General features: G+C 46.2%; 2 protein-coding genes across 2 annotated transcripts; both read left to right on the top strand.

Annotated features, from left to right (window-relative positions):
* The first annotated feature begins 230 nt into the window (after positions 1–230).
* LOC119215734 (F-box only protein 50-like) lies at positions 231–3,269 on the top strand. The gene is made up of 6 exons (XM_037468151.2): positions 231–701; positions 1,458–1,538; positions 1,633–1,729; positions 1,820–1,915; positions 2,768–2,906; positions 3,003–3,269. Exons 1-6 carry the CDS (start codon positions 566–568, stop codon positions 3,147–3,149), a joined length of 696 nt encoding a protein of 231 aa, XP_037324048.1. The 5' UTR covers positions 231–565; the 3' UTR covers positions 3,150–3,269.
* Positions 3,270–16,210: 12,941 nt separating this feature from the next.
* Positions 16,211–22,244, top strand: LOC119215735 (F-box only protein 50-like). The gene is made up of 6 exons (XM_037468152.2): positions 16,211–16,451; positions 19,392–19,472; positions 19,570–19,666; positions 19,757–19,852; positions 21,562–21,700; positions 21,797–22,244. Exons 1-6 carry the CDS (start codon positions 16,316–16,318, stop codon positions 21,941–21,943), a joined length of 696 nt encoding a protein of 231 aa, XP_037324049.2. The 5' UTR covers positions 16,211–16,315; the 3' UTR covers positions 21,944–22,244.
* The last annotated feature ends 758 nt before the right edge of the window (positions 22,245–23,002 follow it).

Raw genomic sequence — 23,002 nt, forward strand, 5'->3', positions numbered from 1 at the left:
AAGTAGTATTTATAAACTTCGACATAAAGTTGTGATATTTGGCTCTCACAAGAACAGACGAGCTGCTCCGATGCATGCCCGGTAAAATGGGCGGGGCGAGTCACATCCGGGTATTATGACCGTTCTCGGCCAGATGCGGACTTTAGAATTGGAACAGTACTCGGGCTGCGACTGATGACGTTTCACGAGTCCACGAGAACAAAAGTCCACACAAGAACGCATATGGAGAAATGGCCAGTGACTCCCTAAATGAGCACTATGAAAGAGCTTTTGATTATCCTTATCACATTTGTATATGATTTACAGACTTAATGAATTCATTCATTCATTGGAAGTGGACTTATTTTGAAGTCAGTTCTTACACGCCACTGCCGTACTTCCGCTATCTGATCACATTATTAAAGTCTTGCGACTTTAAGAGGCCAAACAGCAGCGTGCTCTGCGTTGCTTCACCTCCATTGCAACAACGGGGTGTGGTTACACAAAAGCCACGGAATAAAAGCCTCTCCGACTTCCTGGAAAACTCGTGTTGGAGTGAGATTCCACAGCGTCGGGGACCTGCAGCATGTCGGAGTGGAAGAAGAGATGTGCAGAGGAATGGAGCCTGCAGGGCGCACCGATGCCCGACAGTCAGGACTGGAAGTCCGTCTACGAGGCAAAACCGCTGGGGAGGAATCTGCTGAAGAATCCGTCGCCTCACGGTAGTAGAGCAACGTTAGAAACGCGACTATCGCTTCTGTAGTACTGATCCAAAGGAAGGATCCACGCACCGAACCGCCCACAGGTGTTGCGTGCGCGTGCAACTTGTCGCAGGGTTTTCAAAATAATAGAAATTGGTTAAAACTTCTGTTTTCTTTTGGAATATAAGACAAAACAACCGAGGCAATAAGGCAAGACAATAAACTCCTGGGGAGGTTTCTGTCTGTGTTATCATTTAGTTGGTTTGTGGGATGGAGACATGCAGATAGTTTGGGTTTTACAATGTATTTGAAAACGCTATTTCAGCGGTATGCTGAACATTCTACGATGTGAAGGCATAGGGAGGTGTGTGCAAGAATTCTAAGGTGTTAAATAAGTTAGATTTTTTTCCAATCATTTAATAAACCTATACGTTAAAGCAGTATTGATTATATAAGATAAAAGAGGTTTTTTTTATGAGCCGTACAAATAGCCAAATTTACATGACATGAAACAATTAACCAATTCATTATTTAATTAAAGAAAAAAGTAGAACTAGATCATTGGATCGCATGCTTGCCAAAGTTGGGTTCTTTAGCGACAAAATACTATTTTCTTGAGCTGCTGTCTGTAACTTAGTTTTTTTTGTCACACAAAGCCACACCCAGTGACCCTGTCATGAAGATATGTGCTTTGGCTTATTGAGTTATTTTCTGTGTAATTACAGTGGCTTTAGTGGGTGGGGTACCATTTACAATTGTCCCTTTGTTTTCTCTCAGGAGTTAGTAAGGACACCCCTCCACCTGAACCGGACCTTCCTGAAGTGCCAAGACATGGACCTCCATGTTTTCAACCTGATGGTGAGGCGTGGACTGTTCTGTGTTTGAGCTGTGAACCAAACAGGAAATACATGACTTCTGATGAATATTATATTAACTTTGTCTCAATTCATAGGGGACTTCAGCAGCTGGACCACAAGCACTGAAATCCTCCCCTACGACTCCAGTGGCATCCCAGCAGGTGCTGTGGTCTGTCAGCTGCCGCAATACAGGTGGGTGTCACCATGCAGCTGGTCACAACAGGGATTACACGTAAGGATGGGATACTGGAAAATAACTCGTGTCCGCTCTCTCGCCCTCAGCTGGTTTACCATGGAGCAGGTCGTGGATCTGAAGGCAGAGGGACTGTGGGAAGAACTGCTGGACAATTTTCAGCCTGAAATATTCATCCAAGACTGGTGGGTTAATGTTCCGGGTCCACGTGTTGATTGCTCATCAATGTGGTCTTATCGGCCTGGTTGGTGCACGCACCGCTTTCTTTACTGTTGTTTAGGTTTTGCCTTGCTAAGCGTTTGAGTGGCTTGGGCGTCGTCAGGTGTCTGGCTCTCACCTTGCGTGTCTGCGTGGACATCATGCAGAAAATAGTTTTATGACATGGGAATGTTTGTGTTATACAAATTGTTTAGCCTTTGACTAGATTAGCGTATCAGTAAAGTGCAAGGGCTAATTGATCAATCAAATAATCAGAATTCACAAACGTAAAAGTATGCCTGATAGGACTTTAACTACATCTTGATTCTGCAGTACGAACCAGAGGAAATATTGTATTTACTGGTTCAAAGCCCAGCATTATTTCTCCACTGCTACAGGTTTAACAAATAATTCATTTATTGTCTAAATCCATCACAGCTGTTAAGCTTACAGTTGTTACCTATTTCCTTGGAAATTATTTCTGGTAATTTGGTACAAATTCAAAGGGGAATAGAAAAAGATGAAGAAACGCCTCCAGGTATCACCTTTATAATGATACGTAAAATATGTGAACAGGTTCCCCCAGTCAAAGTGTTGGTCATGTGATTGACTTGTCCAGGGTACTACCCTACAGTGTAAGCTGGGATTGGCTTCTGGATCCCCACAACTTAGAAAAGCATTTGCTGTGACAAAACCTGACATGAATGAATTAACCTATTATTGGACTCCACTGAATCCACTTCTTTCATTCTGTATTTGGCAGGCCTTAATGTGCTGCTATGTGTAAATCTGTAAATGTGCCAGACTACTTCATGACGTCTTGGTACACATTCCATCAGGTATGAGGAGAGTCAGCTGCATGAATCCATCTTTGAGCTGCATGTGAAGTTACTGGGGGCGGACAAAAGCACAGTGATCTCTGAGCACAGCGCCAACCCCACAGAAGACCGCAGCGCTTACTCTCACACCTGGAAAGGGGTGAGTTACTGAGTCCGCTCACAGGTAGTTAGGATCCACTCGTATTGCAGCGCCAGGATTCAGACGTCTCATGCACCTCTCTCTGTTGACCGGCAGGTGTCACACGTGTTCTCTGGCTACGGACCAGGGGTGAGGTATGTCCACTTCCAGCACCGGCTGAAGAACCAGTACCTGAACGGGTTCTACGGAACGTTGTCCAGCGACAGCTCGGTGATGGTTAGACCAACTAAAACTAGCGCCTAGGCCCAGTCCTAAAGGAAGCTGCGATGCAGGCATAGTTGCACCACACTCAATGTAACCTGTTATTGCTGTTATTTGAGTAACCATGTGTTTTTTTGCCATAATAAAACATTGTTTCTCGTGTCCTGCTAAGTTGTATTTATAGCTTGTGTCTTAAAAAGACTATAATGCATGAAACATACAAACAATTTACTAAAAACATATCTATCCACTCGCACCCCTGGGTTTTTCTGGTAGTTTTATAGCATTTATATGGTGGGTCCTCGACTTTGGAGAAACCTCACTTGCTCACAGTTCATGTTCCTGAGGCAACGGGTAATCCATACACTCAGTATATTATGACCTTCATGATCTCTTAAGATCTCCAACCATTTTCACATATTACAGCACACTTTTTATTATCAAAGGAAAACATCCAACAAGTAAATGCCATTTGGGGTGAGATATTTGATACTTGATATTTGGAGATTAAAGACAAAACATTGAGACACAATTACAACAAATAGGGTGGAAATGTTAAATTTATATATAATGTTAAATATAACAACACGATAACTAAGGCTGAAACTGAGGCCTCCAGTGCTGCCACAGGGCAAAAAAAGCCTGCAAGAAGTTGACTGTTATACTTGCATGCAAATTCTCTGTCTTGGTGAAAGTCAGCCCTGAGACCTGATTGGTCAAGCCACAGACACCACAGTTCCACATGAGTTCGCTCACAGAGAACTCGAGCTGCGTAAAGACGCTGTGGGAACGCCTCTGCATGACCGCGTCATGAAGCACGTGTGAAATCTAATCAATGGCGAGCTGGTACGTCATAGGCGGGCGACGCCAGGACCAGGGCACTATAAAGGGACCTGAAGGGCAGGACCATTCATCTCTGTGCCTTCATCTAGTGCGTATGAAGTTTGTAAAGGCTGAGCGGTTTGTCCACTGTGCCTCCCCTTGCACTCGTTTCATTACGGGCAGGGACTCGCACACCTTGTGTGTCGTCTGCTTGGATGTGGAGCACGCTCAGCTAGCCCTCGAGGGGGCTAGCTGTGGAGACTGCGAGCGCCTGTCGTCTCTCCCCGCGTGCTCCCCGCGGCTCCGGTCCGGCTCGTGCCCGGGATCGCAAGTGGATCTCGCGGAGGATTCCGGGACGGCCGAGGCATTTTCCCGGCCCTTCACCGCGGGACCCAGGCGCTGGAGGATCGTGAGGTGCTGGAGGATCGTGAGGCGCTCTCACGATCCTCCAGCTCGCTTAGGACACCGGTGCTGCCCACCAATACTCGGCTCGGCTCTGGTGGGCAAGGCTTACTCGCCGGCAGGGCAGGCGGCCTCCTGCCTGCATACGATGGCGCTCGTCCAAGCGTATCGGGCAGAGCTGCTTGCCGACGTGGCCGAGGGGAAGGAGCTAACTCCGGAGGCCTGGTGGCTACGGAGCGGCACCTGTGGCTGAGCCAATCTAGCCTCAAGGAGAAGGACAAATCCTTCCTCCTTGATGCCCCTCTTTCCCCGTCAACCCTCTTCGGAGGCGCCATTGGGGCCGTCGCGGATAAACTCCACGTGGAGAGGCGGCAGGCGGAGGCGCTCGACTCCTTCCTTCCTCGACGACGCCACGTCCGCGGGGCTGCTCGAGGGCGGCCCCGGCCGTCGACAAGCTCGCACCACCTGGCGCAGCAGGAGAGCGTCGCGCTGCGTGCAGCCACTCGTCGAGGCTGGGCCGTAGCGCGGCACCCTCAGGCGGGGCCCTCTCGCACCGGGCTGGTCTGAGGACGGCCGCCGCGGAGAAGGCTTCGTCCAAAAGACGCCTTAGGAGAGTGATCCCCACAGGAGGGTTCAGGGTGTCACCGCATTATTCAGTGTTCCCTTCCCCCCGGTACCCCCGGGGAGTCAGTCCACTGTCCTCGCCGCCACTTTGGGGCACGGCCGTTCCAGCGAGCGTGAGCCCGAGGGCCGTTCGCCCCCTCCGAGGAGTGTTCCAAAAGGGGCGGCTCTACTAGATCAGCGCTTCCCTGCCAGTGCGCTGTTACAGGGCGCTGTGTCTGTAGACCCAAGAGGGGGCCGCTGCCCCTGAGAGACTTTTTGAGAGAGTGGCGAGCCCTCCCCATTGTATTTCAATGGGTCCTGCGTACAATCTACGGAGGCTACGCCATCCAGTTCAGGTGGCGGCCGCCTCAATTTCAGGGGGTGCTACCCACAGTAGTAGACCCCCAGTAGGCTCTGGTATTGGAGCGAGAAGTACAGACCCTGCTGCGAAAGGAAGCCATAGAACGAGTTCTTCCTCCAGACAAAGAGTCGGGCCATTTCAGCCGCTACTTTATCGTTCAGGGTACAGGGTTCTTCCGTTCGGCCTAGCCCTCTCACCCTGTGCGTTTACCAAATGCGTGGTTGCTGCTCTGGTGCCATTGCGTCTCCAGGGCATCCGCATTTTGAACTACATAGACGACTGGTTGAATCTGTCCCCAGTACAGAGCACCACCTTCCTGGGCGTTATTTGGGATTTGACCACGATGCGGGTGTAACATAGTTAATATGGGTTAGGATAAATCCTGCTAAAATGGCTGAACTACGCCATCTACTGTTTTAATGTGGTACCTGAACGGACCAACGGACCAACGGGATTGTGGGAAAATCCTCCATTAAATTGAGGATTAAAAAGGAGGTAACGTCTTTTTTTTGTATGTCCGTGAACAATGTTTACTTTATGTACTTTAACAATTAATTTATGGTGTAGCTTTATTATTTTGGATGTTTGTTATCTTCGTTTATATTTGCCTTGGTCTTTTATTAATTAATGTGATGTTTTGTACATGTTTTAGTGTTTGTAATAATGTCGGGTTAGCTAGCTAACACCCGTTTTCTGTCGTCCTCCTAGACACGTGATCCCAAATTCTATTTGTGTCCGCTGTTTTATCAGGTATGTTAGTTTGTTTAGATGATTATTATTTACCACTATACGATCATTGCATAAGTGTTTGTTCATTAAATTGAGGATTAAAAAGGAGACACGTGATCCCAAATTCTATTTGTGTCCGCTGTTTTATCAGGAGCTCCAGAATCGCAAGTAAAAAGATAGAGGACACTTCATAGGAGTTACATTGGTGCCGTGACTCGTCCATGACTACGCCGGACCGGGCAGGTGTCTTCTCTCCGCTGCATCGACTTGGAGCTGAGGTCCTTTGGTTTTGAATGTCGGTCTTATTTAGCTAATAACTGCCATATTTCTTTAGGACTGAGTGGGTATTTTGATAGCAGGTATGAGTTTTAATGTCTTTGCTACATCTGGCATGACTCCTCTCAGTTTTGGCAGGGGGAGGGGGCTGCACATCACACCGGTTCCCTTTTCATTAGCTGACCAACAAGTCGGAGATAGGACAGCTTTTGGTGAGGATTTGGTACACAGTCCTTTCAGACGTGGGGGGGTAGTGACACCTCAGAATCAGCCTACAGTTGAGTTACCTCCACCACAGTGCGCTAGTACATCAGTTCCAGACCCTCTCTCGGATAGTGGGAGAGTAGTTGACCAGATGAGCACCATTGTGCAACGGATAGGGCAGCAGCTAGCTGAGAGCATTATGTCACATCTCGACACGTCAAGACCCGCAGCCTCTGTACATTCAAGTCATGAGGAAACGACCCAACCAAAAGACTCCAGCCGCACACTGGATCTTTCCCAAGTGCAGCTTGTAACTCAGAGAGGAGTCAAGGATCCACCTGTATTTCGAGGGGAGACTTCAGATACACTATCTGTCGACGAATGGGAGGATTCAATGAAAAATTACATCAGAAAGAGTGGCATTCGGGTTGAAAATCAGGCTGAGGAAATTCTAATGCACCTAAGAGGCAGAGCCAAGGACGTTGTGAGATTTGGAGTAAGAAACGGTGAAGTTGATGTCCAACATAACCCACAGGCCATCTACGGGCTCCTTCGTAGACACTTCAGTACGAGCCATTGCTCTTCTGTGCCATTGGCTGACTTTTACTCCACCATACCGAAACAACAGGAAGATCCATATGAGTATTGGCTTAGACTGAACCGAGCCGCTGATGTTGCTGCAAGTTGTCTTGAGGAGCAGGGAAAGATGTTTGACGGCCCCAGCATTGAAGTCACACGGATGTTCATTAGACACTGCCCCAGTAAAGATCTAGCACTTACTTTTAGGTCCAAGACAATCGATAGATGGTCAGCTCGTGAGGTTCAGGAAGTGTTAGATGAATACCATCTGGAGAAGGGATTTAGGTCTTCTGCAGAGGGGGTTAGCAGAATCGACATAAATAGAGTTGAGGTTGGCAATATTGTAACTTCAGTCCCAGACATTCCTGGACAGAAGACGGCTGTGGATCAAGAGAACTCTACTCTGGAGAGGTTAGTTGGAATGCTAGAGAAGGTGTTGCTCCAGGGCCCGGGTTATACTCAGGTCAACAAAAGGCCACATTCCAGCAACAGACTCCCGAAAGTTGAGGGGTTAAATGAGATACCGTGTTCCATATGTAATGACGCTTCTCACTCTGCCCTCACCCATTGCCGAGAGAACAGGCTCTGTTTCCGGTGTCACTTACCTGGCCATCCAAGACGCACCTGCCCGGAAGGAAGACGTCATTCTGGGAATGGTCAGCAGGGAAACTAAATGATCTGTGTGCAGGGGAGGACAGCGCAGATCGAGTGAGTGAGCCTCCCACCTTGGATTTGACAGACATTGATGATTACGAAACATTGTGCCACACCTACCGTAATGTAGTTGCATCTCAAAAAACACTAATTGTGCAACGCTTGCAAAAACTCTCGAAGACTGATAGTCTATTCTACACAGATGTGACAGCTGATGGTGGGCATACTCTCAGAGCATTGATAGATAGTGGATCTATGGCATGCACTATAAGCGAGACAGCCGCCGCAAAACTTTCACAGTCCATCCCCGATATGGTAAAGAAGTCAGCTGAGGACTTTGTCATTGTTGGATGTGGGGGCCACCTTGTCACACCTTCTGCCATGTATGACTTTGCTGCATCAGTTTACGGATATAAAGTAATAATTCCTGTTCTCGTTGTACCAGGACAAACTGATGAGATGATTCTAGGTAGCAATGCCATCAAGTGGCTCATACCCCGGATGGAAGAAACTGTTACTGGCCAAAACATCACATCTCCAGAGAACAATGCTCGAGATGATATGCTGCCCCATTTGACATCCCTGCTGTCTTACTCGGATGGATGGGAAGGTGAAGCTGTGCCAAACAGAATAGGCACGGCCAAACTCAAAAGATGTGTCACTCTAAAGCCGATGTCTGAACATCTTGTGTGGGCTAAACTTCCTGCATCTGACATCTCTGCGGTGGGAAGGGCGGTCGTCATAGAACCCACCCAGTCAAAAGCCAGGCCTGCACAGATTTTAGTGGGAAGAGTTGTTACCTCTTTATGGGGAGATGGCTGGGTTCCAGTCAAGATATTAAATCCCACAGAGAAGCACCTCACCATTAAAAGAAATGCAAAGGTTGCAGATGTGTCCCCCTGTCTCTCTGTACAGGACCTACCTGAACCAGATCGCGTCCAATCCAATGTGCAATGCACACAGAGCTCACCACCTGCACCAAGGTCAGAAGAGGAGATATCACGCATCTTGAGTGGCATGGGGCTGCAGGATGTGGACCTTTCGTCTTGTGAAGTTTCCCTCAAGTGGAAGGATAAGCTCCTGCAGCTCATTGAGCAGTATGAATCCAGCTTTTCAAGGCATAAGATGGACTGTGGTGAGGCGGCAGATTTTGTCCACAGAATCCGTTTGGTGGATGACAAACCCTTCAGATTCCCATACAGGAGAGTCCCACCGTGCCATTATGACAAGCTTCGGACTGCTCTTAATGAGATGGAGGAGTTGGGGATAATTCGTAAGTCTCAGAGCGAGTATTCTTCTCCTCTCGTCCTGGTTGCCAAGCCGTCTGGCGATCTCCGCATATGCAATGACTTCAGGTGGTTGAATGCAAGAACAGTGAAAGATGCACACCCATTACCTCATCAGACGGACTCCCTTGCTGCACTTGGTGGCAATGTGTTTTTCTCCACAATGGACCTCACATCAGGCTTCTACAATGTCAGGCTGCATGAGGACGACAAGAAATACACAGCGTTTTCTTCCCCATTTGGTCTCCATGAATATAACAGGATGCCCCAAGGCCTCACAAACAGTCCTGCCACCTTTATGAGAATGATGATGTCAATCTTTGGCGATGAGAACTTTACAAGCCTGTTATGCTACCTGGATGATCTTATGGTCTTTGCTCCATCTGAACAGGTTGCGCTGGAGCGCCTGCAAATGGTGTTCTCACGCCTGGCTGCAAACAACTTGAAGCTCTCGCCTAAAAAGTGCCATTTTCTTCGCCGATCTGTCAAGTTTTTGGGACACATCATTAGTGGAGATGGTGTTCGGACAGATCCCACTAAGGTACAGGCTATAAATGATGTACAGGAAGCTGACCTGATGGAGGCTGATGAGAAAACACCTTGTGCAAAGAAGATCCGATCTTTCATGGGAATGGTTCTCTACTACCATCATTTTATTGAGGGATGTTCAGCTAAAGCTAAGCCGCTGTTCAACCTTGTGGCTGAGCCTGCGACACCGCACAAAAGAGGGAGATGTCATAAACCAAAATTCAAAAAAGGCAGAGTTAAACTGTCCCCGACGGACTGGACTGATGAGTGTAGGGAAGCATTCAGAATTCTGAAACACGAGCTTGTGCACAGTGTTGCGTTGGCCCATCCAGATTTTGGTGCACCATTCATCCTCGCTATTGACGCCTCCTTTGATGGCCTAGGAGCTGTACTCTCCCAGTTGCCTCCTGATGGAGAAGTTGCCAGACCTGTGGCGTTTGCAAGCAAGACACTGTCACATTCCCAGCTGAACTATCCAGCACATCGGCTGGAATTTCTTGCTCTTAAATGGGCAGTTTGCGACAAATTTAGCCACTGGCTGAAAGGGCGGTGTTTTACCGTCTGGACGGATAATAATCCATTAACCTACATCTTGACTAAGCCTAGGTTAGATGCATGTGAACAAAGATGGGTTTCCAAACTTGCAGCATACAATTTTGATCTGAACTATGTCCCTGGTGCAAAGAATGTGGTTGCCGATGCACTGAGTAGGGAGCCCTTTGTCCGGTCATGCATAAGCCACCGTCTTGTAACTGAACCGTATGCATTGTTATTGAACCATGTGAATGGAATGTTGGATAGGACAGTACAAGATGCATTCAGATGTACTACTAACTGCCAGTTGGTTGTTGACCACTCCGAGGAGCATGCGGTGGTCACTACACCTTCTCCGCAGGGGTCCCTTTCTTCACAAGATGTCTCAGCTGTGTTGGATGCACACGACTCTGGAGGTGTCAGTCAAATGAGAGGCACTGAACCGGCTATTCTTCAGCTTGCCGATGTTGATCAGATTGATTCTTTACCGAAGAGTGAACTGGTCAATTTGCAAGAGCAGGATGATGTCTTGAGCAGGGTTTTCTTTTACGTTCAGCGTCACAGGAGGCCCTCTAGGCGTGAACGTGCTGGTGAGTCTCGGGCGGTGATGAAACTGTTGAGACAATGGTCTAAGCTTTCCATAAAGAATGGCATGTTGTATAAGGTAAAGAAAGACAGACAAATGAACACGACAATTCACCAGATTGTTGTTCCAGACTCCCTGAAACTCCAAGTCCTCCGTGGCCTCCACGACTCATCAGGTCATCAAGGGCAGGCGCGCACACTCTCTCTCGCCAGGCAGAGGTTCTTTTGGATAGGGATGGAACGTGACATCATCAACCATGTGCGAAACTGCTTTCGCTGTATGGTTGGAAAGACCCCGGAGCCTAACATCCGTGTTCCACTTGAAAGCATTATCACCTCGGAACCAATGGAACTAGTATGTATTGACTTTTGGACAGCTGAGCAGACTGACAAAAAGAGTGTGGATGTTTTGGTTGTCACAGATCACTTCTCCAAATTGTCGCATGCATTTCCTTGCAAAAATCAATCAGCAAAGCAAGTTGCCCGTCGTCTCTGGGATGACTTTTTCTGCATCTATGGTTTCCCTAAACGCATCCATTCAGATCAAGGGGCTAATTTTGAGAGTCACCTCATTAAAGAGCTGATGGAGATGGCTGGCATTCAAAAATCACATACCACCCCGTACCATCCTATGGGGAATGGAGTTGTCGAGCGATACAACAGGACCCTCGGGAACATGATAAGAGCTCTGCCACCCCAGTCCAAAGCCAAGTGGCCACAAATGCTTCAGATGTTGACATTCTGCTACAACTGCACCGAGCATGAGACAACGAGTTTTGCGCCTTTCTTTCTAATGTTTGGGAGAATTCCACGTCTGCCTGTCGATGTTATGTTCCAGCATGCTCTCCCTAACGGGGCTGTTGTTGGCCACAATGAGTTTGTCGCTCACTTGAAGCGGGACCTGTCTGAAGCTGCACGCATTGCCCGGCTGAACAGTCGGACAGAACAGGCTCGTCAGGCAAAGAACTACAACCGCAAGGCAAAAGGGTCACCGCTCACTATAGGTGACAGAGTGCTGCTTGCAAATCGCGGTGAGAGAGGCAAGAAGAAAATTGCAGACAAATGGGAGTCCACAGTCTATGAAGTGACGTCTGGGAGGCCTGAAATCAATGTGTACAGCATCAGAGATCCTGTGACAGCAAAGGAAAAAGTTGTTCATAGAAACCTCCTTCTGCCTGTTAGTTTTCTCCCTGTGGGAGATGACAACGCCTTGGAGTCATGCTCCCCTTCAGTGGCGGGAGGTGAACAATGTGCCCCAGTGGTCCCTGTTGATGTACAGGACAGTGTGACAAAGACAATTGACTGGCTCCAGCAAATGGATGAGGAGAGTGATGAGGACACCACAGCCAGCCAATCGGATGTTGTGAGTGCTTCACCCTCGGAGACTGGAGTGACTATTGCCCCACGCGCTGTGTGTGAGGTTTTGGATACCTCGGATCCTCCGCTACAAGCTCTACAGTTGCCTTCCCCTGAAACTTCTAGTGGATGTGTGGTGTCTCAGGATGCCTCATGCCAGCCCTCGGCGGTGGAAGTTCCAAATATTGTCTCCCCGGACCGGGCGAATGAGACACTGTTAGATGCAAGTACACAAGAACAGGTGGTTTGTGCACAGCCACCTCCCCTTTGCACCAGGGCAGGTAGACCTGTAAAACCTCCACCTCGGCTCATTTGTGAAATGAATGAACAGATTGTAGATGGCTCAGTGTCATCGGTTGATTCTTTGTTTTATTTTGTGAAGAACATGTTTTCTGGTTAGAATGCTTTGAGTTGTTTTACAGGTACCTTACAGTTGTATATGTCATATAGCAGTGTTTACAGAAAAGAGGTGTACACGGCATCTTTTGTGTCTACGTTAGTGGTGGGATTGGCCAATCCGTTGCTGACTTAATTCTACGTGAAAAGTTTTCTTAACTGACTGAACTGATTATGCTTTTATGACTAAGCACCTGGACTTTGGTAGATGGTATCTTTGTTATTGTTTTTTTATTCGGTGTGCCCCAATTTAGCAGAATTTAAGGGGGGTGTATGTAACATAGTTAATATGGGTTAGGATAAATCCTGCTAAAATGGCTGAACTACGCCATCTACTGTTTTAATGTGGTACCTGAACGGACCAACGGACCAACGGGATTGTGGGAAAATCCTCCATTAAATTGAGGATTAAAAAGGAGGTAACGTCTTTTTTTTGTATGTCCGTGAACAATGTTTACTTTATGTACTTTAACAATTAATTTATGGTGTAGCTTTATTATTTTGGATGTTTGTTATCTTCGTTTATATTTGCCTTGGTCTTTTATTAATTAATGTGATGTTTTGTACATGTTTTAGTGTTTGTAATAATGTCGGGTTAGCTAGCTAACACCCGTTTTCTGTCGTCCTCCTAGACACGTGATCCCAAATTCTATTTGTGTCCGCTGTTTTATCAGGTATGTTAGTTTGTTTAGATGATTATTATTTACCACTATACGATCATTGCATAAGTGTTTGTTCATTAAATTGAGGATTAAAAAGGAGACACGTGATCCCAAATTCTATTTGTGTCCGCTGTTTTATCAGGAGCTCCAGAATCGCAAGTAAAAAGATAGAGGACACTTCATAGGAGTTACACGGGCACATCTGTCTCCCGCTCGAGTAGTCTCGATCCTCTCTGCAGTCAAGCAGGCCACGCTAGGCCAGCCACTCACTCAAACAGTTTCAGAGACTGTTAGGGCATCCAACGTGATCCCTTGCGGCCTGTTACATTTGAGACCGTTGCATTGGTGGTATCCCGCTTCCTTCGTGGCACCCTGAGGCTGAGGCCAGCACTAGAGTTCTGTCCTGGGACCTGGCTATCGTACTAGAGGGTCTCTCCGGTGCTCCCTTCAAGCCCATGGCAGAGGTCGCAGTGAAGTATGTGGCTCTTAAGCTTGCTATTTCTTCCCTCAAAAGAGTTGGAGATATGCAAGCCCTCTCGGTGGCCCCCTCGTGCTTGGAATTTGCACCCAGAATGGTGAAGGCTTTCTTACTACCTTCCCCCGGCTACATTCCTAAGGCCCCGTCCACTACGGTCGGGCCTATTGTGCTGCAGGCATTCTGTCCTCCTCCGTTCCTGACGTCGGACCAGGCGAAGCTCAACCTCCTCTGCCCAGTTAGAGCCTTAGACCTGTACGTCCGCAGGACCGCCCTGTGCAGGCTCTCCGAACAGTTGTTTGTGTGCTTCGGGCCAGCCAATACTGGGGGCCCGGTGTCTAAGCAGAGGATGAGCAAGTGGGTGTTTGAGGCCATCACACTTGCTTATGAATCGGCCGGCCAGCCCGCACCTTTGGCTGTCCGGGCCCATTCGACCAGGGGTATGGCGGCTTCTAAAGCCCTTTTGTCTGGAAAAGTATCGTTTGCATGGCGGCAGGCTGGTCCTCTCCCCACACGTTCGTGAGATTTTGCCGTCTAGACCTTAACTCCACGCCTGGAGCACAGGTGCTCTCGTCTGAGTGTGCGCACTAACTTCACACCACGGTCACTTGCTCATATGGTGGAGTGGGTATTGGCGTTCCCACAGCGTTTTTACGCAACTCGAGTTCCCTGAGAGGGAACGTCTCCGGTTACGAAGGTAACTGAGTCGCTGCGTAACGTTGCCATACTCCAGGCTTGCCCGTGGCACTTGATTCGGCCTTTCAGAGATGAATGGTCCTGCCTTTCGGGTCCCTTTATAGCTTCCTGGTCCTGGCGTCGTCCGCCTATGACGTACCAGCTCGCCATTGGTTAGATTTTAACACATGCTTCATGACGCGGTCACGCAGAGGCGTTCCCACAGCGTTTTTACGCAGCGCCTCGTTCCCTTCAGGGAACTAAGGTTACATTCGTAACCGGAGACGTTCTGGGTGAGAGATGATAACAGATTTCAGACAAAACCTTAACAGACCCCCTACTGGACCTTCTTCAGTTTGTCTGCAGACGACCAGTCAACATGGCCTTTCACTTCATCCTCCAGCATCTGGACTCCCCAGGAACCTACGCCAGGATCCTGTTTGTGGACTTCAGCTCCGCATCCAACACCATCACCCCGTCTCTGCTGCAGTTGCCCAACTCCACCTACAAGTGGATCACTGACTTCCTGTCTGACAGCAAGAAGCACGTGAAGCTGGGGAAACATGTCTCAGCCTCTCGGACCATCAGCACCGGTTGGCTGCGTTTTTTCCCCTCTGCTCTTCTCGCCGAACACCTGCACCTCCAGCCAATCTGTCAGGCTCCTGATGTGAGGTAGCTGAAGAAATTCAACCTGCCAAAGAAAATGATGGTGCCCTCCATCCTCATCTGGTACGCTGCAGCCTGCCCTTGTCTTTGGCTGTGGCTGCAGCGTGTCATCCGCGCTGCAGAGAGGGTCATCGGCTGCAATCTGCCCGCCTCAGAGGGAGGGCAGATTGCAGCCGACCCCTCTTACCCCAGACACAAACTCTTTGAGCCCCTTCCCTCTGGCAGGAAGCTGTGGTACATCAGGACCAAGACTTCTCCTCACAGAAACCTTTTTTTCCCGTCAGCAGATGGTCTCATGAACCGAGTCCGAGTCCCACATTGACCTAAATACTCCCGGAAACATTTTGCACAGTGGTTTCTCTCGGAACATATGGACATACATTTGTATGTTGTACATTTAACGTACTTATCTGTTTATATTGTGAATTCTTGCTTGTATATTTTATCTTATTTAATTCCATCTAATTATTATATTGCACCAATTGACAAAGTCAAATTCCTCTGTGTCTAACATATTTGGGAATAAATGGCTTCTGATTCTGAATCTGATTTTACGACAGTACCCCGTTATTTATTCATTTTGTGAATTCTCTGAGTAATTGTTAAATAATTCTATTGATGTCAATGATTTGTTTTTACACTATTAACCAGACATGACCCTACACAGATCCCAAAAGTGACAGTACTCAAGGGCGACCAGGTTTATTTATTTGATATAAGGGCAAGTGGTCTGGAACAAAAAAAAAAGATGAGGTAGAAGAAAGCCTCAAGGTGTGCATACCAACTGTCAGTGAATTACTCTACATCTCCTGTATATTTTAGGTGAATGTATCTGTAATGATGGTATAATATTTTATTATTCAAACTGTTTATTGCTTAAAAGTCATTTTGAGCAACCAGCTACTTATTATGGTAGGGTAAACACTGGAGCTAACAACCACCCCCTACCCCCCTCCGTCACTTCTTGTTGTCTCATCTTTCTACTTCATGTCCCATTTGAACCCATTTTCTGTCTTTCCTTCAATTAAGTCTCCCTACTTATGTTAACCATTCTCTACTTTTACCAAGCCTGTTCCATGTTTAAATATTTGACCAGTGACAGTGTTTCTAAATGTTTTATTTTACAATCATTAAGGATGCCAGCCAGTTATATCCTGTCAACTCTAAGCTGTGTTCTTGTCTTTATTGTAAATAACCCAACTACTCGTATTTTGTAGTCAGTTTTTACACGCCACTACCATAATGCCTAGTATACGCGTACCCAAATTAACGTGTGGGCTGTTTTTCAAAGGGGAGGCTGGACTTCTGTAACACCGGGTGTGGCATAAACACAATCCGGACTGGAATAAAAGCCTCTCCGACTTCCTGGAAAACTCGTGTTGGAGTGAGATTCCACAGCGTCGGGGACCTGCAGCATGTCGGAGTGGAAGAAGAGATGTGCAGAGGAATGGAGCCTGCAGGGCGCACCGATGCCCGACAGTCAGGACTGGAAGTCCGTCTACGAGGCAAAACCGCTGGGGAGGAATCTGCTGAAGAATCCGTCGCCTCACGGTAGTAGAGCAACGTTAGAAACGCGACTATCGAGCAGCAGAGCTTCTGTAGTAGGGGAGAGCGGGGCATGTTGTCACACTTTTCACACTGTCTAACATTTACTGAGCACCATACAACACAATGGTATAAATGTCATACCAAATGAAAGAAGGAAGTCTTGGGCACATATGTTGTATTCATAACATTTTCATATCTTATCTGATTATAGAGTTGTATACTGTAGAATAGAGAGAGTGCACTTGAGACAACTTGCCCCATGGGGGGGGGGGGTATGTTGTCACAATAGATTATCTAAAAATGAGCACAACTACTTAATTGTGAATATAGATTTTTTTTATTTTATTTTATTTTATTTCAAACCAGAACTAGAAACATAAACTAATGTCCCTGGAGAATCTGGAAAAACAATTATTCAAATCCAAACAATGCACCACTTAACTTTGCTGGAGATAACTTGATTAACCTAACCTCTGAACAAAACAGATTCCCTATATCTGACTAATCAGACTCATCTTCAGAGTCACAATTCTGGCACACATTAATTTTGCCTGGCCGGAGGTACAATCAGCATGGGCCCAATTGTTGCATTTAACACATTTCACCCAGGTCTCCTTTGGACGACTGTTAGAAAATGGCTCAACACAGACTAGGCAGAAGCACTCTTCGTCATCTGATGATGACTCTTGGTTTTTTCTTTTTTTTATCTGCCTTGTTCTTTGTAGGTCCAGATTTTGACTGTCCCCGTTGCTTCCCTTTCTTTTGGAACAGCTTTTTGAGAGAGTGATCCTTATTCTTTTCTATTTCTAGTTGCTGCTTCACTGGCGTGTCAGTAAGAATTGCTGATTTGCGTCGTTTTCTTCCTTTGCTGGCTTAGGGTTAGGTTCTTTTGCTCCTTACTTCCAGCCTTCAAAAACATTATAGCAATTACAAATAAATTAGCCTAATATCACATTTTTTTGAGAATGTTCAATGTGTTTATTTGTACAGGGGCAAATTGTCACATGTGACGACTTGCCCCAAAGTCAGTGAGACAACTTGCCCCAAACTGACATGTGTGTTAATGTTGGCTACATCTCAAGGTTAGCTTAACATACTACTTTAGCTAAGGTATCAAAAGACTCGAAAATGTCTCCTCTATTTTGTGCAAAATCATTATTTTTAACATTCATATATAACAATGTTGTATTGCATAAAATGTAAAGTGCAATTTTTTTACTTTTAAGCAGAAAAATAAGAAAATTGTGCTAACCTCAGATTAGAGTGACCTTGACCACATGTGAACTAGAAGTTGACTATAGAAGAAGAAGTCACACAAAGTGGCTATTTGATTTTTGAGATGGCCCCTCTAGTGTTGGAGTTATGACGAGTGTGACAACTTACCCGTGAGACAACATGCCCCGCTCTCCCCTACTGATCCAAAGGAAGGATCCACTTACTGTACATAACGGTCCACAGATGTTCGTGCGCGTGCAACTTGTTTTCAGGTTTTTTTCAGGCTAGACACTATACTGCGACCAACTCCTCCCTGGGACTTTTTCAAAGGCCCTTCAAATGTCGGTGAAACAATCGCATGACTATGGGGAATAAAAGTAATGATTAACTTTTTGTTTCGTGCTACGCTGTTGCCAGGTCAAAACGGAGGTGCTTTTGAAGGACTGAATATGCTCGAATCTTTTCTAATCTTGGAAAACATATTTACAGTTTAATATGTAGTTACTATATTTGATTTCAAAGCTTCCAAATAGCATTTTGGGTCGATAGCGCCCGAAACACATTGAACTGCAGTGAAACCAACGGGGGTGGGAAACGGCAGCGGTGATGGTCCGTTCGACTTTACAATACTTACGGTATTTCATGCAGCAAGCCAAGATGGCCAGTTCGAATGATTTAGCTCTTGTTATAGGGGGTAGCAGGGGTATCAACACATTTTTGGTAGGGAGGCACATACAGTCCACTTTCATGTGACGCGGGCCGGACCAGAGAAACCATCGGGCATCGGGCGGCACGATCGCGGATGGTCCCGAGGGTTGCGCGACCATCCGCGCCCGCGCAACGCGGCCGTTTCCCACCCCCGTTGGTTTCACTGGTCCGGCGCCAGTCGACCAGGCCATCCGCGGCCGTTCCAGATAGTCCGATCAACGGTATTGTAATGTTTAGTCGTCATGTCTGACATTTAGACTCAACAGTTACATGTAATATTTATATTTATATTATTTAATAACTTTGTGTTACTGCCAAACGTTATCCTCGGAAAAGTTATTGCATGTATTTACATGAATTTCTCTCTAAATAAAAATTGACATATGAATATTTTCCTGCTTTTTTTATATGATAATGCTAAATGTACCAAAACTGGGTAGGATTTTAGAACGTGCAACATTTTACAGACGGCGCCCCATAAAAATCCAGGTCAAAAGTTTTGATCATTTCAAAAACAACAAAATATTCAAAAAGTACAAGAAAAGTACATTTCGTTGAATATGGTTTTGATTTAGTTCAATTTTTTTTAAATAAAATATTTGTTTTCATTCTTCAAATATACATTTTGATGTTCCTTGTATTATATTTTTCGGTTAGAGATTTCATTTTTTCACAATCAAATCTTATATTTTCTAATATTTTCATATTGGTCGGATTAAAAGTAAATTGATGATCAAGTAAACTGCAATGTCTTTGGGTCTGATTATACGGCCAGAGGATGTGTGGCCAACGAAACTAACTCTGTTAATCCCAGCACTCCTACACCTGGAAGTTTACCTGTCCAAAATACTGTTGCTGCTGACTGACACTTGTTGGCACTGACACTTACTGTTTTTTTGTCACACAGAGGCACACCCAGTGACCCTGTCATACAGATAAAGGCTTTGATATTTTCTGTGTAATTACAGTGGCTTTAGTGGGTGGGGTACCATTTACAATTGTCCCTTTGTTTTCTCTCAGGAGTTAGTAAGGACACCCCTCCACCTGAACATGACCTGCGTGAAGTGCCAAGACATGGACCTCCAGGTTTTGAACCAGATGGTGAGGCGTGGACTGTTCTGTGTTTGAGCTGTGAACCATAACTCTGGAAATACATGACTTCTGATGAATATTACATTAGCTTTGTCTCAATTTATAGTTGACTTCAGCAGCTGGACCACAAGCACTGAAATCCTCCCCTACGACTCCAGTGGCATCCCAGCAGGTGCTGTGGTCTGCCAGCGGCCACGATACAGGTGGGTGTCACCATGCAGCTGGTCACAACAGGGATTACACGTAAGGATGGGATACTGGAAAATAACTCGTGTCCGCTCTCTCGCCCTCAGCTGGTTTACCATGGAGCAGGTCGTGGATCTGAAGGCAGAGGGACTGTGGGAAGAACTGCTGGACAATTTTCAGCCTGAAATATTCATCCAAGACTGGTGGGTTAATGTTCCGGGTCCACGTGTTGATTGCTCATCAATGTGGTCTTATCGGCTTGTTTAGTGAAAGAAAGAACATTTAACAGGGAGAGAAAAGGAAGAAACCTTGGGGAGAACAGCAGAGGAGGGACCCCTGGGACAGAATGCAGTGGATATCATGTGTACAGAATGAGCAATGTAAAATATATATGACTTATATACACTCACCGGCCACTTTATTAGGTACACCTGTCCAACTGCTCGTTAACACTTAATTTCTAAGCAGCCAATCACATGGCGGCAACTCAGTGCATTTAGGCATGTAGACATTGTCAAGACAATCTCCTGCAGTTCAAACCGAGCATCAGTATGGGGAAGAAAGGTGATTTGAGTGACTTTGAACGTGGCATGATTGTTGGTGCCAGAAGGGCTGGTCTGAGTATTTCAGAAACTGCTAATCTACTGGGATTTCCACGCACAACCATCTCTAGGGTTTACAGAGAATGGTCCGAAAAAGAGAAAACATCCAGTGAGCGGCAGTTCTGTGGGCGGAAATGCCTTGTTGATGCCAGAGGTCAGAGGAGAATGGCCAGACTGGTTCGAGCTGATAGAAGGGCAACAGTGACTCAAATAACCACCCGTTACAACCAAGGTGGGCATAAGAGCATCTCTGAACGCACAGTACGTCCAACTTTGAGGCAGATGGGCTACAGCAGCAGAAGACCACACCGGGTGCCACTCCTTTCAGCTAAGAACAGGAAACTGAGGCTACAATTTGCACAAGCTCATCGAAATTGGACAATAGAAGATTGGAAAAACGTTGCCTGGTCTGATGAGTCTCAATTTCTGCTGCGACATTCGGATGGTAGGGTCAGAATTTGGCGTCTACAACATGAAAGCATGGATCCATCCTGCCTTGTATCAACGGTTCAGGCTGGTGGTGGTGGTGTCATGGTGTGGGGAATATTTTCTTGGCACTCTTTGGGCCCCTTGGTACCAATTGAGCATCGTTGCAACGCCACAGCCTACCTGAGTATTGTTGCTGACCATGTCCATCCCTTTATGACCACAATGTACCCAACTTCTGATGGCTACTTTCAGCAGGATAATGCGCCATGTCATAAAGCTGGAATCATCTCAGACTGGTTTCTTGAACATGACAATGAGTTCGCTGTACTCAAATGGCCTCCACAATCACCAGATCTCAATCCAATAGAGCATCTTTGGGATGTGGTGGAACGGGAGATTCGCATCATGGATGTGCAGCCGACAAATCTGCGGCAACTGTGTGATGCCATCATGTCAATATGGACCAAACTCCCTGAGGAATGCTTCTAGCACCTTGTTGAATCTATGCCACGAAGAATTGAGGCAGTTCTGAAGGCAAAAGGGGGTCCAACCCGTTACTAGCATGGGGTACCTAATAAAGTGGCCGGTGAGTGTATGAACGCATCTTCACATTCCCTCAGAGTCTCCATGCCCTCTCCACCAGTCCAAACTCATGCAGGTTATGGTTCATTGACAAGTCTGAATTTTGGAAGGTGATGTGATTGTGATTGACCTGTCCCTAAATTGTTAGCACATCAATACCACATGTAAAAATGATATTGAACCATGGAATAAGTTTTAATGCACTTCTTATCTTTATTCTATAATTGGCATGTGCTGCTATATGTGAACTTGTGAATGTACCAGACTACTTCATGACGTCTTGGTACACATTCCATCAGGTATGAGGAGAGTCAGCTGCATGAATCCATCTTTGAGCTGCATGTGAAGTTACTGGGGGCGGACAAAAGCACAGTGATCTCCGAGCACAGCGCCAACCCCACAGAAGACCGCAGCGCTTACTCTCACACCTGGAAAGGGGTGAGTTACTGAGTCCGCTCACAGGTAGTTAGGATCCACTCGTATTGCAGCGCCAGGATTCAGACGTCTCATGCACCTCTCTCTGTTGACCGGCAGGTGTCACACATGTTCTCTGGCTACGGACCAGGGGTGAGGTATGTCCACTTCCAGCACCGGCTGAAGAACCAGTACCTGAACGGGTTCTACGGAACGTTGTCCAGCAGCAGCTCGGTGATGGTTAGACCAACTAAAACTAGCGCCTAGGCGCAGTCCTAAAGGAAGCTGCGATGTAGGCATAGTTGCACCACACTCAATGTAACCGACCACATCAATTCATATTTCCTTATATGATGGTTATTATTAGTTTTCTGTTAATGTACTAAAGAAAACAGCATATTACGCAGCCACACAATTCACTGTATTTACTTTTAATGTTGATAGTGGAGTAAGGTATTTTAGTATTCACTTTATTGAATTTGTATTTGTTTATTCTTTTAATTGAAGGGGGAAATGAAATGTAAATCATATAGTGTTTTGTGCCACAATAAAACAGTATTTCTCATTCTCTGGTCATTTCTTTCTTAAAAATACTTTTCTACACAAAACACTGTTTCTGGTAGTTTTATAGTAATTAAGTGGTGGGTTCTCGGCTTTGGAAATACCTCACAAGATCACAGTTCATTATTTCTTCGATATAAAGACAACTGGTCTGGAATAACAACATCAAAAAGTAATGACACCAATAAAGGAAAGCCCCAAGGTGGGAGCAACTGTGCATGCCAACTGATCTAAAAAAGACCAAGATGATGATGATGGTTCTTGAATTGGTGAGTAACATGTTATTATATTGTGCATGGCCTCTTAGATCTCCATGGCAACCTCTGACGGAACATTTTAGAAGCACCTACGTACTTGAACGCAAATACTCCACACGTAGACATATTACATGTATAGTTAGGTATACTAAGTTCAGGTAGAGTCAAAACCGGGATTTCAGTCCACAGAGAAAACAAATCTGATGAGGGTCAGGCTGATAACTAAAGGTAGAAAAATAGACAGGGTCAGAACCGGCAGATCAGGATTGACAGGGTAACGCTGGAGAGCATGCCAAAAAAAAGATGACAATGAATGCTGATGGGATGTAAAAGCAGGATCTGAAATGACAAGAAAGTTTGTGAACAGGTAGACAGGCTAACACTAAGATGATATAGAATTGGTGACATTTGGTGGTGGACTTCTGCTGGAGCAAACACTCTCCTCCAGAACCAGTAAACATCCAGGAAACAGACATTGAGATTGCAAAAATGTATACATACCTTGGTG

This window comes from Pungitius pungitius, chromosome 16 (genome assembly GCF_949316345.1).
Source record: "Pungitius pungitius chromosome 16, fPunPun2.1, whole genome shotgun sequence".
Classification (NCBI taxonomy): domain Eukaryota; kingdom Metazoa; phylum Chordata; class Actinopteri; order Perciformes; family Gasterosteidae; genus Pungitius; species Pungitius pungitius.

Bases quoted from the DNA above. Each gene is read 5' to 3' on its own strand.
- LOC119215734 (XM_037468151.2), top strand. From the start codon at position 566: ATGTCGGAGTGGAAGAAGAGATGTGCAGAGGAATGGAGCCTGCAGGGC. The intron at 702-1,457 runs GTAGTAGAGCAA...GTTTTCTCTCAG, and splicing joins GAAGAATCCGTCGCCTCACG to GAGTTAGTAAGGACACCCCT. The intron at 1,730-1,819 runs GTGGGTGTCACC...TCTCGCCCTCAG, and splicing joins TGTCAGCTGCCGCAATACAG to CTGGTTTACCATGGAGCAGG.
- LOC119215735 (XM_037468152.2), top strand. From the start codon at position 16,316: ATGTCGGAGTGGAAGAAGAGATGTGCAGAGGAATGGAGCCTGCAGGGC. The intron at 16,452-19,391 runs GTAGTAGAGCAA...GTTTTCTCTCAG, and splicing joins GAAGAATCCGTCGCCTCACG to GAGTTAGTAAGGACACCCCT. The intron at 21,701-21,796 runs GTGAGTTACTGA...GTTGACCGGCAG, and splicing joins ACTCTCACACCTGGAAAGGG to GTGTCACACATGTTCTCTGG.